Genomic DNA, 18,226 nt, shown 5'->3' with positions numbered 1-18,226 from the left:
ATAAAAGTAAACATGTCTGCTCTATCATGCACTGAAAGTCTAGGCTAAACAACGTTCATTGGCTGCAACGGATATCATACAATGAAAATCCAACTTGGCAAAAACGACTAATCTCTATTCAAGAGATTAGATCAAAGTATTTTATTACGTAAGTGACCCAGCAAACCTTTCAAACACTAAAAAAGGAGAATTAAAATGCTTATTTAATGCTACATAAAACCAAACAGTCAGTCAGGCAAAGAACCTGACACTCTACTTTCACAGTTACAGTATGAGATACACTGGATTTGTTACTTTACAAATAAACCAATAGCATAATTAGGGCTGTATACTAAAACAAACTTTAAAGGGACCATAACTCACATTTCTTTCTGAGATTACTACCAAGTTTAGAATTTTCACAAAAATTCATAGTTTATGACTTTGATGGAGAAGTAAATGCTGAAGCAGCTGCTCTAGAATGGGCTTAGGAAAAGGGAACATGAATGCATTGCCAAGCCTTTTGGAAATCTTGCTAAATTTCTGAGAGAAGCTAATTAAGCTTCTCCTCATTGCAAACAGACACTGTAGGTCATCAAGGCAAAGGTGGTAGGATGTATCTTGAAGACCATTAAAGAATCAGTGCAGTAGCAATGTAAGATTTAAGAAACAAATGCACAACTGATTTTAGACATGTGGGAACAAGAACAGGATTTTAAGAAAAAGCTGTGAGGTTTATACTGGTCTTTCTAATAAGTTGTAGTGTATTTCTTACCCCTCATACCAAAGTCCCATCACAGCTACACAAAAGGGACACATGACAGGATTTTATGTATTCTATATTATTATGAAAATATGATTTAGTTTCGTAACAAATATGTCACAGGGAATCTTTGGACTTGGACTGAAGCATTTTCTTGTAAAGTCTATTCTTCATTGCTGAACTGTGTTTTTTTTAATGATGACCTATTTAACTTAAGCTTAATCAGTAAAAAATTAGATTCAAAATCTATTTTAATGGGGGTATATTTCACTATTTACAATAGAATTAAAAATCCATGTATTATCCATGCAAAACTCAGTGAATGAGGGCATGTGCCCTCATGGGTGAGGTAAACTCAGCCATGAGATGTTCTCATGGGTGAGATAAGCTCCATGTAACTGTCCCTACTTGGTCAGAAGCCAGGCACACACATTCCAGTTTGAACGGAAAGCTCAGTTCAAGAATGATGGTAGTGCAAAAATTTGATTCATCAAAGGGAGGGTTAATTGCACAATACTGTCTAAGGAACCAGACAAAAAAAACATTTTACAGATACTGATTTTTTCATCAGTTTGTCTCCTAATGCAGTTCAAAGGTACTGCCATATAGCTCCAGATACACAAGATTGGTAAGTGCCTCCCTATAATATACCACCTCTACACCTCAGCTATTAATATGCTTAACTAGAGCAACTTGCAAAAAGATAGAAAGTTCAAGTACAAGAACTCAAGGAGTGGTAAAGATTATTACAGATTTCCCAGAATATTCTGAGTTGGATGGGACACACAAAGATGACTGAGTCCATCTCTTAAGTGAATGGCCCATACAGAGATTGAATCCGCAACTTGGATTGTTATTAGCACCATGCTCTAAAATACTAATCTCAGGGTCACATCATACTACCACTCCTGACATGGAAATTAAAGCAACAGAAAAACCATATGTTAATACTGCTTTCTCAGCCTCATGTAAAAAACATGTACTTATGTCTTGGTTTATCCCACTTAATTGAAAGCCTCAGAAAGCCTTGTGGCATGAGCTCAGCTGTACTACTCCTCTCTGAAGTCAAAGTTAGCCTGTACCATCAAACTGGTCTGTCTGTAGCTTCACTCTAGAGCTCTAGACCTTCAATGATCCACAATGCTCACTTAAGAGATGGATTGTGGACCACTAAAACAGAAAGCCCATCAGGTAAGTCTGAAAAGCCTAGCTGTTTCAAGAGTCCTACCTAACTAAAACTTTTCCTTGTTTCATATTCATTATATAAAGATCAAAAGCAAAGCATTCTAGACTAGATTCATGCTAACACGATTTTCTTAGCAAGGAAAAAAGTTCTTAAGTTCTTTATTTCACAGTAATATGAAAGTTTACCAGTGGGAGAAAAGATGCCTCTTGTCATGCATATTCTGTGCAGAAATCAGAGAGCAGCTTGAAATTCTATCAACGTCCAGCTACTAATTCCTGTCACTAATGTCTTAGAGGAGGAGTCAAGAAAAATCAGTGCAAGCCAGCATGGCACTGCCATGTAGTAACATGCTAGTGACTGCAGTGGTGTTTTGTGTTGGGGCTGGTTCCTTCACTGTCCGGATAGACTCCCCACAGGTGGCAATAAATGGCCTCAGTATAGTGCAATTATTGCCTAGAGAATGCTGCACCTTAAATCATGAAGAATCAGTCCAAGCTGCATGTTAATATAGACAATGGACAATATGCAGTCCATCTTTCAGTTTTTCATTTAGTCATCTTTGATGGAGAATAAACTCCAAAACACATGTGAAGTGATAAAACATGTGATAAACATGTGAAGTGATGCCACACTATATTTATGAAATCCATGTATCTGGTCGTTTAGATATCCTCAGTTTAGGTAAACCAATCAAGCTCAATGTGCTTATATTACAGTGACCTGACTTGCCCTCTATACTTCACTAGCCAGATTCACATCGATTAAAGGAAGCTTATTCACTAATCACACATGAAGATACCTACAGTTACTTGCCTGAATCCCAAGTTTGATCCTATTCAGTGTGATCAAATTAGCTGGTAACAAGTTCAACAGAACTTATATGGACCTGGGGTTTGCTTCTGAAACTAGAAGCAGAACACTTCCAACCTGAGTTTTTCAGCTAGTCAGCGCTGAGATAGCAATAGGGAACCTTGAATAAAAAAGCTACTGCACAACTGTTGTGATACAAGGCAGCAGAAACAACCAGTGAGAAAAGGTTGGGGACACTGTTCTGTTTAAATCAGATTATCCTCTGAGACAGACTATTTATAGTACAGAGGACACAAACAACTGCACGTATTTTGGAAGGCATTTTTTGAATTTCCATATCCTCAAGGCACCACTTCTTTGAGAGCTTCATTATCACAAGGAGGAGTCCTCAACCCAGCAAGTTACTTTGGACACGTGTATTGTTTCATAAATAAGTGTATTTGCCAGCTACGTAATAACATGAGTTATGATAAACAGTGGCAAGACAGAAAGGAAGGAATTCTACATTCCAGTTGGCAGATCACTGTTACAGACTTTGTACTTTGAACTCAAAGGAGGGTTTTTTTCAGAACAGAGCTTCCTTGTAAGATCAGTGTAAAGTTGTAAAAAATCCTGTTATGTTTGGATCTAATTTTGTGGTGAACCAACACACAATATAATTAGTTAAGAAGAAGCAGTTGGTGTTTCTCAGGAGGCAGCCAGACTTGATGGATCGAGACACTTTCTGAATTTCTTTCAGCAAGGAAACACTTATTATGAACTTGGCCTTCCCTCAGGACCTTCTGTAAGCAGAGACCTTGGAAGAAAGCACAGCCTGGAAAACTGAACAGTAAAAAAAAAAAACAGGCTGCATCTCTTCACCACTGAGAAGACTTAATGAATCATCATCAGAATGGTCAAATTCTGAGATGTCTTTGGAAAGCAATACTATGGCAAATCTCTAATGAAAATACAGACATTCTTCTCAAAGGAAAATACAGACACTGAATTAATTTAATGCAGTGATAATCAAGAAAATAGAGATTGAAAATAATAAAAAACATTAGTTCCCTGAAGTAATATAGTATATATTTCTCAACTGGTAATTACTGATTGATCTTAGAGCTTTATTTTGCACATCCTTAGCCATTTCAGACATCTTATTAATGTATGTATACTTGGTTCTTGTCTGTCCACACAAGTAATAGTAATGTAAGACAATTTTAAACAAAATTCTTCTACAAAATGGGTCATATATATTGCATTGAACAAAAGAGATATATACACAGTAACACTTGGCAGTTGTATGTTTCCAGAGTATTTACAAAGAGAAATCTACACTGTATTTTAAATGTGTTAGGCTACACACAAAAAATACTGAGTAGTGCAGCAAACTGAAAATTAGGCTGAAGTGTTAAGATAGAAGAACAGTAAATGCTTTTATTTTTCAAGTAAGGATCAGCTAATCATGGGAAATCAACTTAGAACTTAGGTAGCAAATGTTACCTGAATTAATTAGATCGACACACTTAAGTTCTTCTATTTGTATTCTCTGTCTTTAATAAGCTCTGCTTACAAAACAGTTTGGGTTTTTTTCTTACTGTGGTAATTATAAACAACCCAACTATATCAAAAAGCTTTATCAAATAAGGAAGTCTGGAAATACATCCTTAAGATGTTCAGATGCTGAGATAGGATGATCTCCTTGGAAACAAATGCCAGAATCCATTCCTTTCAGGTAAGAATATATTACATCTTCTGTCTTCTATATATTTATCACAGACTTTGTGAGATGCATCTTCTTCAAAGAGTTCCTTGGGAATTTCTCTTGGTAATTTAAGAAGAGAGATGCACTCTTTAAGATAATCAAATTTAACTTGACAGTAGCTTTGTGTGCTGGGCTGACAATCAAAAAAGCCAAAGTCTCTTTGTTTGTCTTAGAATTTCCTTGTAGCATTCCTAAATGCTATTCAAATGCTTTCAATTTCATTTCTCACTCTTTAGAGGGCCCATCGGGGATAATAATCTTGTCTTTTCCCTGGCATAGACGCACAGATAAATAAAGAATCAGTTTACAAAAGAACTATACCTACATTTGTCACTTCATAGAAGGAATGAATTGCTGCATTCTCTACAAAACCAATAATCTCTGCATTGCTTTCATGTGTGGATCACAATTCTGCATTTATTTTAAATGTAATAATACATGGTTGTACATGTATAGATATTTTATGTAATTTACTTAATCTACAGAATGGGTTTTCCAACACTTTGTAAGAAATAGTAAAAAATCTAGAATTTTAGCAATACTAGAAATAGCAATAGAATAGCAATACTAGAAATAGTTTTTTTAAAAAAATCAGTATTTAATCATTTATCAGAAAAGATTAGAGCTTCAACAGGAAGCTTACATCCTAAAAATGCAAGATGCACAGTATTTGGTTATCTTGACTGGATAAGCAAATGCATCCTTCTGCATCCTGCATTTAACTTCTTAAGAAAATATGGAAGATTTTGTCTTAAAAATATGATATCAAATTTCAGTTTTAGAAACCATTAAGGAATGCAAATACGGAACTGATGATCAATGATGCATACAACTACAGTGTTGACCTGATCAGGCTCAGTAATAAAACAACAGGTTTTAGACTCAGTATGTAAAAGGAACCATACCTGGACCTGCACTGCAACAACAGATTGGACTGTTCACAGGGACTCTACATTATACACTTTTTCAAAAGACAAGACAAAGTTTCCCAGAGCAAGATTTGCACTCAGTGACAGATCAAAACCTTCTAACTATCTTACCTTTTGGTGGAAAATAGGACTTGCTCTCTGCTTTGTGAGGCCAGTCTACTACCAAGGGCCCAAATCTTCTGAAGCTGGCAGTAATTTCATCTAAAAACATGTACAATAGTTGCAATTAAAGTAAATTGCATAACTCAATGAAAAAATATTATCGAGCAAATACTGTCAACCTTTGTTTCTAGCAAAGGTTGACATTTCATGGAAAAAAAACAGAACAAAATTTACACATTTCATGAACATAAAACTTAAATAGATGAATCTTCCAAAGTGTTAATGTTTACATAATGCATTTCTGGTGATTTTAATCTTACATTTGTTTTTTATTGCTTTAAAACAGAAGCATTTCAGAAACATATGGGAAACTAAAGCCATTCGTGAAAACTTGTATGGTACTTCTCTAAATTCAAATCAGAATCTGGTTTGAATGAAATCAAATCAAACACCACTGTTTAGTGATGTACAGTTCAGAGTTTCAGAAGTAGATATTTATATACCAAGTAACACCACAATTAACATAGTAGCAGTTTCCTCTATATAGGAAATATATATAGGATATCTGCCCTATAGTAGACACTATGATGCAGAGATAGAAATTTAAAATTGTCTATTTAGAGGTGCATGAATAGCCTTGTTGCAAGATCTACAATGCCCCTTGCACAGCTTTATGAGCTTTCTATCCCAGCCACACCTACATGTCAGTGACTGGAAAAGCCTTGACCATGGGTTAAAAATACTCTTAACTAAATAAAAGCAGCAACTCAAACACAAGTATGCTTAATTTCTTTCAGTCATATCCTGTCATCATCATATATACAGGGAGGAGAGAAATAAAATGTATTTCCATTGTCTTTTTGTTTAGCATTTGTATTATATAGGCTGAAGTGCATTGAAATAAATCCCACAGTAGATTGTAGGGGAGAATCTCAATGAAAATGGAACCAAAATCTGGTCTTTGCATGTCTGAAAGTTAATTAAATGCAGTCAGCTTATTTGGTTTGCACGTTATTCGAGGATTACCATGAACCTCCTAAAGGGACTTCTGTTTACATCAGAAAGTTAACATGCAATTTATATTTATCTGCACTGGAGAAACCTCATATTAAACAGCACTATTACTTCAAATTACCACTGGTGTACAAAGCCATTTCAACTGCTTAACAATCTGAGTTTCTGTAGTGCAGTCTCTGTTCAATGCATCGAGAGTGTTCTGCCACTTGACCTTGCTCTAAGTTTCTCAATTTCTCATCAGGATAACATTAACCTTTCTGTATCACTGCTGAGATCTTCAGGTACTAGTAAAATAGAATATGAAATTCATTTACAAATGGAAACTTCCTATGACTACAGAATAAAGATAGAGGAGGGATAAGATGCATTTGAAAGGAACATGCAATATAAGCAGGAACATGCACTCCAGGCATTACATGCAACTGTAATATGCACGTGCAGAATCAGAAACAACTGCACCATCACAAAACCAAAAGAGATGACACTAAGCTCAACACACCCATCGACTTACATAAAAAACATACAGTTACAGCACAACAATATTTTGCTGAGTGGCTTATTTTTACTACTTAAGTCAGGTTTTTCATGATTTCCTTTTGTCTCTCCCTCCAAACTTAATCTGCTTGGTTTTCAGGCAGCTCACCTTCATCAATATCCGGTGGAAGACCACCAACGAACACTTTCCGAGAAAAACGCTCAATTCGTTCTCCGTTCTGATGAGCAGAATAGCAGGTAGGGGAATTCAAGACTCCAACTTGATCACTATGACCATCGTCCAGCAAGCCATCATCTATTGGGAAGAGGGAAGAACGGCCTTAAAAAGAAAAGATAATAATGTACATTAAAATAATTTTGTGGCAGTACATCATCGTGCAGTTTTAGGGAAGGGGGGAATAGCAGTCTGGAGAGTGAAAATGAAAAGTTGACATTAGTTTAAAGAAAAATTAGGAAAATGGAAAATTGTATTAAACTTCAAAATGGAATTTCAAGATTGAAAGCTGAAGTGTAATACTTCATATTACATTATATGGTAGATGCTGTGCTGCATCCAGTAGAAAAGTGGTAATTTTGTTTTAATTAAAGGGTCTTATTTATGAAAAGAAAATATTACAGACTGCTTAAGTGAGTTTTGTTAGTCTGCCTTTGGTTCAGCTTCAAGTTAAAGTATAACTCCTCCACCTGAATGACCACAGTGTGTCTAAACCCCTTAAAGTTTAATTGAACAAGAAAAGAAACATCACAATCACAACAAGTTTCAAACATGTAGTTCTAAAAGTATTGGATGCTGTTAACATAAGAATATATTCAATTTCTAAGAAAGTAAAAGAGAATTTTAGTACATGTGCAAAATGCAACACTTGAAAAATGAGTCAAAATGCTGATTTATCCTTCTCACTCAATTTACCACAGATCTGGGGGGAAGCCTTGTGGTGGTTCCTAACATGGAACTGCAGTGAGTTTACTGTTACCCTGAAAAGCAAGTGTAAAATCTGAGAAGTTCACAGGATGTCCTTGCAAACGCAATCTGACCCAGACAGACACTTAGAGGGCAGAGGGAAATGAAAATATGGCAATTCTGTCCCACGTATTTCTTCCCTATTTCATATTTACAAATTTTATAGAACTCCAAACAAAAAGAAAAAATTCAGAAGGCCAGGATATTATCTTAGTGTATTCAGTCTTCTATTGCTTTAGTCAGCAACATTAACGACAGTTTCAAATTCAGAAGTCAGTCTTTGAACTGCAAAAAGTTCCAAAAGAAAGAATTTGTGAAGCAAAACAGATAGCTCACATCATAATTTCTTCTGAAATGCCATTTTTCCCGTTTGCCACCAATTTAAAAAATAATTATTAATTCACCTGCTTTCCCAAAAGAAGAAAGCAAGCCAAACCAAAATCAACCTAGAGGATGCAAGCCTGTTTTTCATCTTAAATATACAATTTCTTCCAGATTCACCCACTGAATACCCATAGACAGGACCAGTGGGTCCCTGACAGCTGAGTCTGCAGTACCTTGGCTGTGAGCAATACTGCAGTCTTTAATTCTCCCCACTCAGGGGAACATTACCAGTAAAGCCTGCTAGAAACACCAGCAGATCCAGTGCTGACCAGCTGGGGGTGACAGCAGTAGGAAAGCCCTTCATTTCCAGAAGACCACCTAAGAATCAGGTGGTTAAAAGACAAGGGTGGAAACCAGCAAATATTATGAACAATAACCTATGGTTATGGTAATGCCTATTGATCCTGACGTGGTATCTCAATAAAAAAAATGAAACTGAATGAAAGCACAGGACAATATAAAACAACCAAATATCATAAAGTATCATGATGAGCACAAAATTAAAAGCAGGACTTCAGGATTGTACGAAGTAACAAAGACTGGTAACTACATCATTTTTATGGTGGTGTATCTGTTTCTTCAGCAGGCATCTGATAGAGAGGAGTACAGCAAATGCAGAAAGCTATAGTAGGCTCTTCCTTTCCTTTAGGACTGGTGATAGGTGTGTTTGAGAATGACTAGTGGGGAGCAAGAGATGTTTGGTCTCGTAAGAACATATTCAATAGGTCTGTAACAGATAGGAGAGTTGCCTTAGAAAGTGGAAGCATGTAGTTGAGTGCTCAGTGGGACAGAAAAGTGGGCAAGCAAAGGAGACACAAAGCTTACATGGATGAAGCAGGCAAGCAGATTCTGCTTGTGTATCAACTATTTAGGCACAAGAGGAGCAAGATTGAATCTATAAGATTGTATCAGCTGCATAATGTAGATATCAATTTTAGTTATTAAGACAAGTAAGAATGATCAAATCCTAAAGATGTATATGAACAAGTGGTAAGATTTGATTGTGCAACCAAAAAAAGTTGGATGCAACAAATTTCTGAATTACTGAAGTGAATGATGGACAAAATGGAGCTGTTTCCATAATGACAGTGACAGGAAGAAGTGCGTAATGGAAGATATAAGATGCATATTGCAGGAACCTGCAGGAAACTGCAAAGTGGAAATTTTAAGACATTCCACTAATAGAGTTAATGTCAATATCTTAAATCTAAAATTACTGTAATTTAGCTTGGTTTATAAGAAGTACTTCTTAGACAACAAAACTTACAATATAGACAAGTATATAACAGGGAAGACAGTCATAGAATAACCTTCAGAATAATTTATTTTTACTCACAGACCCATGTTAAAATCTAAGAACAATGATACTTGTTCTTTACAAATAAAACCAGTAGACCATGTTCTGAAGTGATACCAGAGAGCTCAATTTTACTTTAATATGGGTAAAGGTTTGCCAAAAGCACTGTAGCTCCTTTGAGAGCTAAGGTGACATGAAGGACAATGGATAACCACTTTCAGAGTAATATGGTCTACATGACTCCTATTACTTTCTTCTCCATCCTCTTCACTTGTAAATGCCTCTCGGATAAAGAAAGCAAAAAGGTAATTTTCTTTCCATTTTCAATAGGCTTTCACATTTCTCCTGATGACCATGAATAAAAAGGGTAAGCCCTTCTAAATACTCATTTCTTTTTGTTTTATGACAGTAAAAAAATAAGCAGAATCTGGCAGGAATTGTCAAAATGGTTGTACTGTTACATCCACTGGCCATGATCTACAACATCATCCCTCTACAGACTATGGCTACCAAGCACTAGGTTATGAACTAATGCAGAGACCAAGACAGACACATAAACTGATGTGTATGTGATGAATATCAGAAGCTACCAAAGATCTTGGTCGGTTGTGCTTGCATGTTTTACATGGTCTTCACAACAACTTCAGGTCACATCCTGGCACAGTTAGAACAGCAGAGCTTTTTCTAGGTTAGTGAGCATGTACTAGTTTATACTATGAAGATCTGTTCACTACTTCTAAGAGAAGTCTACCAGATTTCTTGCTAAGTTCATGAAACATTTTTACTCTGTACACTACTGCTTCTACAGAAGGAGTAGTGTACAAAAGGAGATGAGTAAGAAGGACAACTAGCAAAATGTATACTTTTAAAGGGAGCAATGACTGCAAGCAGTACCATTAGCATGAACTAAATCTCAATTAGAACTGCAGTTTTTAACTGATTAAAGGATTTGCAATTCAGACTCTAAGAGAACAATGATCGTATCAATCCAGACTGTACTCCTCCTTCCCTCACACCCTCCATCTTCCCCAAACTAAGATAACATGCAGATAGGCAATTACAATCAATAATCTGGATTAATTAACCATAATGATCAGTAACAGATCAGAATTAATTGAACTGTAACAAACAGAAGTGAATTACCTCGTCTTCGCCCATAACTCCTCGCTGCATGCAAACAAAGGACAAATTGTAAAATGTCAAATAACTGTATCATGCCCACAAACTAAAATATTTAATATACAAAGAACCATGTGGGTTAGCAGTAAGTAAAAGTCTGCATCCGTAACTGGTACTGATAAATGTAGATGAGAATACATTAAAGTGTCACATAAATACCATACTATTTTACTATTAAATTGATGTTAACACCAGCTGTAAGGAAAATTCTTTCAAATATTTCAATGTCTTTAAACTTGATCTTCACTTCACGTTAATTACGGATGAATTAATTATGGGAACTTTGCAATTCATCCTCAAAACGTGATTTGTATCTTACACAAGTGCTTAAATAAAAGAAATGGGGTACTAAAATTGTAAAAAGGTAAATACTACTGCAAAAAGCATGTAGCAAGTGTTAAATTAATCACAGACACATCCTGGTCCACATGGAACAGTTTGTACAGTCCTTTGCAGTGACAATGCAAATGCTGTAAGCCGTGACCTTCCTTTTTCATGAAAAGACCTAGCAGAAAATTAACCGCAAGGTTTTGTTTGAAACAAAAGATGCCTTGTACTAGGCAAACGAAATCAGGGCACAAGTCACAAGAAATAGCATTGTATCAAAAACACTGCACAAAGGCAAAGCAACAATTTCACACAGACTGCAAGTAAATCCAAGATTTTCCTAACTTTTGAGTTTTGCAAGGTTCTTAAAGAGATCATGCTTGTAGCTAAAGTTCAGAAAACCAGACTGATTGCTTCTCTGCCTGAAGGCTAAAAAACTAAAAATAGACAGATTACTAATACAGAAACTCTTAAGATTTGTGTAATTTCATAGTTACATTTCCACAAAGTATTTTCTATTCCTGTTTAACAGACACAGTATCTGAGAAAAATTACTTTAATCATTACACAGTTAAGTACCCAAACAGATGTTACTATTAACCATAAGATCATAGCAACGTTTAGGAACAGACTGCTGCATCATGGCATTATTGTTTTAATTTTACAAGGCATCTATACATACAATTCCCCTAAAAGCAACTGTTGTTCTGGGCCACTGAAATACATATAGTCTCAGAATAACTGATTCATAAATATCATTCATTGCTCCATTCTCATATTATGAAATACTGCTATCCTGGTGCCTCCTATTTGATTAGGGGTTTTCAAAAATTTCATTAGATATAATATTTTTTTTCCTTTGTTAATTTTATCACTTCCAATTAGAAATTTAGTAGGTTGCTTATGGAATTCTGAAAAATCTTTCTTGTTTCTTCTCCCTTAGAACAGTTATATTTACACAACAGTCTTCCTCTTTCTATCTAACTTGCACTGAACTTGCTTTCAGATTTATTCTCTCTCATCTGAAATTATTATTGAAGAGAATAGTATCTGCTTAAAGGTTTTCAGATCCTTAAAATTTCTACTAGAAAGCCAAAACAGAAAAAAAACACTTTCTGAAAGAGACCTAGGTATCTAACCAAGTGGAAATGCTTTAATTCAGATTTCCAGCATCAAAATAGACTCCACAAACAGTGTATTCTTCCCTGTGTTCAGCTCTCTCACTAGGTGCTGGGGTGACTGATGCTGAGCTTCAGACATGTTTTCTCCCTGAAGCCAGGCCCTCAGAAGACATGCAGTTCTGTGTCAGTGCTGCAGCATGTACAAATCTCTGACTCCTGGCCAAAGTGACTCCCACATAGCATTAGCAGTAGCGTCACTAAGCCCTCGCCTAACCCCCACATGCTTTTTTTTTTTTTTTTTTTTTTTTTTTGTTTTTTTTTGTTTTGTTTTGTTTTTTAATTCCATCCACAAATAAAACTAGAGTAAGCAGGGAAAATTCAAGTGCAGCCCATCCACAGCAATGTCTGCAGTGCTGTGTTCTCTCTCAAAGGATAACCTAGTTATGTATACTAATATTCATCTTTCAGCACAAGTGTCAGGACACTGCTTCTCTTCTCTTCTGCCCCTTTCAGACTACCAAACCAGCTCAGCCATTTTCTTACATTTTCATAGTTAGGACAAGTTGATATGCAGAGAAGTATTTTGTTACAGAACAACTGAAGTTTTCTTCTTTGTGCATTCAAAAAAAGGCAACAGCAATTTTAATGAAAAACAAAAAAGAGTTACTAAAATGTTAAAAACACCCAATGCAGTTAAACTTAAAACAGCAGATGGTGCAGTATTTTATATATATGGGAATTACAATGATGCACCAAAGTTGTCTGTGTATTTCTTGCTTCAGCAAAACAATGAAATCAGGGAAAACAGGAGGAAAACTGTGCCTGATGTTGTCACATCGTTTACTCTACTTGTATGGCAAACCTTACACCCTAAAATTTATCTGTCTTGCTCATTTAGATTGCAAACTAGTCTGGGCAGGGATTTAGCGCTACTTTGCATCTAGAAAAATGCAAAATTTCTGTATTTATTAAAATAATCTACATATAATGTTTAACACCTTACAGAGCATGGATGCTTACAGAGCATAGCAACTGTATAAATATAGTTAATTACAGGTTTACCTATACATCTAGATTATACAGATATATTTAACATACACATAATCAGTACAAAGGTTTGTAGATAAATAATTGCAGGAAAGACAGTTCTTTTGGGAAAGGCCAGACACTTTAGGCAAATGATTGCTTTACAGCAACAAAAAAGGAGAGATTAAACTGCTTTCCTTAACTTGTCCAAATAATAAATCATACAGAGATTTGTCTTTTAGTTTATAAAGCTGGATATTTTGATTAGTGAGTAACTTGGAAAAATTTCAAATGAGTGATAATGCATGAAAGACACTTTTATTCTAGAAAGTATCCATTAGGCAACACATACAAAAGTTATATATTGTATAATGATGCCCACTTAAAACGAAACCCAGTTAACACTGGAACCTTCCAAAATTAAAGAGTGCTGTATATACAACAAAGATATCCCCTTTTAGCTAAAACCTTCTTTCTCTATGTCCCTGAAGTTGAATACTAATACAACTTACACCCATCAGAAGAAATTAAAATCCCCATTTCTGCAATGTAAATCAGTTCACAGATTTAAGACAGAAGTAAATACATTTGCTGTGCATGTTTATCTAACACTGAGACAATAGAACTGTATGTTATGTGAGTAATGCTACCACAAAGATAGCAAATGTATGGTTTCATTTCATTCAGACACATATTTCAAATACATAACCAGAGATCAAATATACACATATTGAAGTAACTCAACTGAGTGACTGAGCTGAATCAAAAATACTATATTGTGTATCAGGAGAAACTACCAGGAAAATTTCCTACAAAGGTAACTGTTAAGTTTATAGAAAGATAAAATATTGTTTGTCACTAACATTCCGACAGAATCAGATACAGACATGATGAAACCTTTTTCATTAATAATTGTAATTTAAAGAAATCCATAAACAGTTAAAGCAATAATTTCCCAGGAGTCTAAACTAAAGGAGGTAAGTGCCTAATTCCCATTTTATTCTATTGGATTTGGGTGCCCAAATTCCATTTAGATTTCTTTAGAAATAACACCTTCATAGATCTTAAGGCTGAAAGACATCGTTATGACCATTCAAGCTTAGCACACCTGAAAGACTACAGAAGTTCATTTAACAATTCCTCTATAGGAAGTTTAGCAATTCCTGTATAGGAAGTTTAGCAATTTCTGTTTGAAATAAAACAGCTTTCTTTAGAAGCACAGCCAGTTATAGCATCTCTAAGAAGTCTAATATGCTCTTGCTAAACTAATCAAATGGGGAATTATGCTTCAACAGACTTTGAAAAAAATTCAACTCATTAAAACTCTAGAAGGTGGAGGGAACCCTGTAATGGGGAAAAACACCCAACATATCCCAATAAACTTGACTCTTGCAGTATTACTTGCTTCACAAAGGTTCTCTCTAAGCTGACAAAGATGCAGTCAGGTATACCCATTCCAAAGTATCTATTTTTACTTTTGAGAGGTAACAGTCATTAAAAATGCATTACTTTTTTTACAGCTTAAGCTGAAATAGATACGAAATTACATATAATTTATTAAAACACATAAATCAAATTTCCTTTAGTTCATTTCATTAATTTAAATAATGAACACTGTAAATATTAATATTAGGTATAGTTCAGTAAGTACATTTTAAATGACTTGGAAAAAAAATCTATCATTTAAGTAGATGAAAATCTACCTAAAAAAAAGTTTTATCTATAAGTGCTTAGTCTTAAAAGGGCTGCACAGATCCAGCCTGGCTCATGTTAGAACCTTTCTGGAATCCAGAGATACCAGTTCACTAAAATTAATCCAACTAAAATTCAGAGAGGGTCAGTGTTAAGCATTAGTGTATGCATAAATGAGCAGAGGATGTTTAAAATAATTGTGATTTGCTTTCATGAAGGTCTGGTATTCCTGTTCCTCATCATAGCTACTACAGTACTTACTGAGAAATTAAGGGACAAATGAGAGTCTTTGAATTACTAACTCTTCCCAATTCTCCCTCCAAGTCACCAATTACAGAGATAGAGGGAAATGTTAGCTTGAACCCACATAAGTGGAGAAGGAAATTGAAGTCTACAAGTTTATCAACAGGTGTTCAAACCATAATTCTCATTACTGCACATTTGGAGGAAGTCCCTCAATTCCTGCTAAGAAAGAAAGGTTGTGCAGAGTCAGAGCAGCTGGAGCTTCCCAGGAGTTGTTTCCAGTGCTTCTGTTCTTGAGCTGCAAGAAGCTACAGTTAAGACGTGCCAACCTGAAGGGGCTCTGAAGAGTGTTCCTTACTGGCCTGGCCTGCACTGACAGCTATGTCAGACTCCAGCTATGTGATAGAGACTAGGCTCTGAATTAAATTCTAAAGGATGTAATTTTAAAAACTAAGTGTTGCAGCACCTTTTAGATACCCAAACTGTTATTTTTTATCTCACTTACTGAAGGCTGAAAATAATATTGCAGCTTTTAATATAGCAGTCACACTAAGTGCTACCTTAAAAAGTACAAGAGAAACCACACCAGTGTTAAAAGTAAGACACTCTTTAGCACATGTTCTAGCTTTATGGTAAGGTTTTAGGACAGACTGGTACTACTGCGTTTTTCCAGTGTCCATGATAACAACAAACCCCTTCTTTCCTAGATATTCCATGGAGTAACAATACCTCCCATGTACTTTTTTAGCATGCAAAACTCTAAAAAGAGAAGTTCACCATTCTAAGTAAAATTAAATTAATTAAAATATTAATTTCTTACACCCATCTCACTGAAATATTTCAGTTTCTCTTCATACCTTCCCATCTAACACTTCCTTGTACAACAGCAGATAATTGCATGTATACCACCTGAACAAACCAGTTTGCAGAATAGGTCTTAAAGCTGCAGTTAAATACAGAAAGTAAAATGCTGTAAATGTTGTGACATCAAGCACATCGATATTCAGTGTAGAGGAATCAAGATACTGATTTTATTTCAATAGTTATGTACCTATTTTTTTCTTTTCAAGATACTCCATTATCTCAAACTTACCTATTCAATACCAAAGGATCTACGTCTACAAATGGCTATTGTGCAGTATTTTCCTTCACTGGGTATAAGGGTAAATCTTAACTTCCTTAAAATTTTAAACATTTATTCTAAATGTTTTAAAAAGTTAAAAATGTTTATAAAAGTATTATAAAAAAAAAAAAAGATTTAAAAAAAAGGTAAAATATACATTTGTTTACAATTTATGTCCATTTGCACAAGTAAATGACTGCACAGAATGGGTAAGGCAATTAAAAAAAAAAGATCACCAAAAACCACCAACACCACCAAAAAAACGACATAATTTCAAACCGCAAAAAATGTATTCTAGACATTTTTTTTTAAGAGATCTTAACTGTTAACACTTAGACTCACCAAGTGAATGACAAAAATGTACTTTATGTGCAACAGCTTCCATGTTTTCTAATCTAGAGAAGCTGTGGCGCTACAGCTCTAATTTTTCCCAATGCAGAAAACATTTATGTGCAAAACCCCTCATTTATTATTGACTTAGATGGATTACCAAGCTGTGCTTCCTTCTTTAGCCTTGAACAAAGGCTAAAGTTCATGCCTTCACTGAGTAGCAGATGTTCATGAAGCCTGACCTACTGGGAGAGGAACATCAACATGAACTCTAACTTCAGCATATTTCACAGTTAGACACGTGCTTGACAAAAGCCACTTAGAAAAACCCCAAAAAAATAAAATGTTATTTCACATGAGTGTAATACAAAGTGTCTAGTTCACTCTTTATTTACCCAAAATAGAAAAACATGTGTTTCTATCCTTCTTATTTTTCTAATTCCTGTTCCAGTAGAACAGATTTCTAACAGCTCTTTGGAAAACATACCCTTGGTTTGCTTGAGAACAACAAAGAATAGTGCATCATTACGAGCATTTCAGATTTCCAATAAGCTAGATATAATGAAAGGCTGTTGCAAGATTAGCTCTTGCCATTCAACTCCCAAAAATGGCAACAGTCCCATCAGTGTTGAAGACTAGAGGCAAGTAATTCAGTAACAGAATATAATAGTATAATTTTATACCAACATGTCAGATTTAAGCTAAGCTAGAGATAATTAGAAACTGTTATAAGATTAGAACTTACCATTTAACATCAGAAGATTGTCAGTCCCCGGATGTGGATAATTCAAGCGACCTTAAAAGAAAACAAAAACCAAAGAACAAAACAAATGCAGAGGTTTTAGCTATTATGCTAGAAAAAAATAACAAAATATCACTGCTTAGAATTTGCCTAAGGGAAATAAAGAGCTAATATTTAACTCCAAGCACATTAACCAACAATACCCTTGACCCAAGTTAAAGCTGACAAGAACAGACTTCTTAACCTTAATTCTCTGGTCATAAGATCTGCAGTGTACTTTGGGATCAGCTCCAATAGGATAAAGCCACTTTTTGTTTCATGACACCCAGAAATAGTGCTGACTGCTTTAGTCTTCTCTTTCACAGTGACTGTGAATAACTGCACTATGCAAATTGCTTAACAGAGTGGCATTTCTACAGCTTAGTGCTTCTCTACTGAATCAATTTAAGAAAAATCATGTTAATAAGAAATAAGGCATGAAAATTTTATTAACTGATTTATGACTCCATCTTGGTATGCTTCATATAACCCTGGTATGTAATATTTTTCAGTAAGTCTAGCAACATTAGAGCAATTGCTTATCTACAGATTCAACAAAATTAAAGACTATTATAGATAAAATTTCCAGCATTTTAGACTGAATAAAAAAATTATTTGAAAACCTTATATCCTTACATTAGAATTTTTCCAGAATTGCACTTTACTACACCGTTGGCATGCTACACTTTAGTAGTCAAATGAATGGTTTAAAATGCACAGCTGAAGTGTCTGTT

The 18,226-nt window shown here is 35.1% G+C and overlaps 1 protein-coding gene across 1 annotated transcript in view; it reads right to left on the bottom strand.

Moving 5' to 3' along the window:
* The window catches only part of CPEB2 (cytoplasmic polyadenylation element binding protein 2), a 50,291-nt gene that overhangs the window by 11,205 nt on the left and 20,860 nt on the right, over nt 1-18,226 (bottom strand). The window contains exons 4-7 of the mRNA XM_086890253.1: nt 17,457-17,507; nt 10,814-10,837; nt 7,177-7,347; nt 5,526-5,615 (exon numbers count right to left, since the gene is read on the bottom strand). Of these exons, the coding sequence (XP_086746379.1) occupies nt 5,526-5,615; nt 7,177-7,347; nt 10,814-10,837; nt 17,457-17,507 (336 nt within the window). The remainder of the gene's footprint in view (nt 1-5,525; nt 5,616-7,176; nt 7,348-10,813; nt 10,838-17,456; nt 17,508-18,226) is intronic.

Source organism: Cyanistes caeruleus, chromosome 5 (assembly GCF_971803275.1).
Source record: "Cyanistes caeruleus chromosome 5, bCyaCae1.hap1.1, whole genome shotgun sequence".
Classification (NCBI taxonomy): Eukaryota; Metazoa; Chordata; class Aves; order Passeriformes; family Paridae; genus Cyanistes; species Cyanistes caeruleus.
The sequence above is the reverse complement of the archived record's forward strand: the minus strand, read 5'-3'. Positions and strand labels throughout refer to the sequence as shown.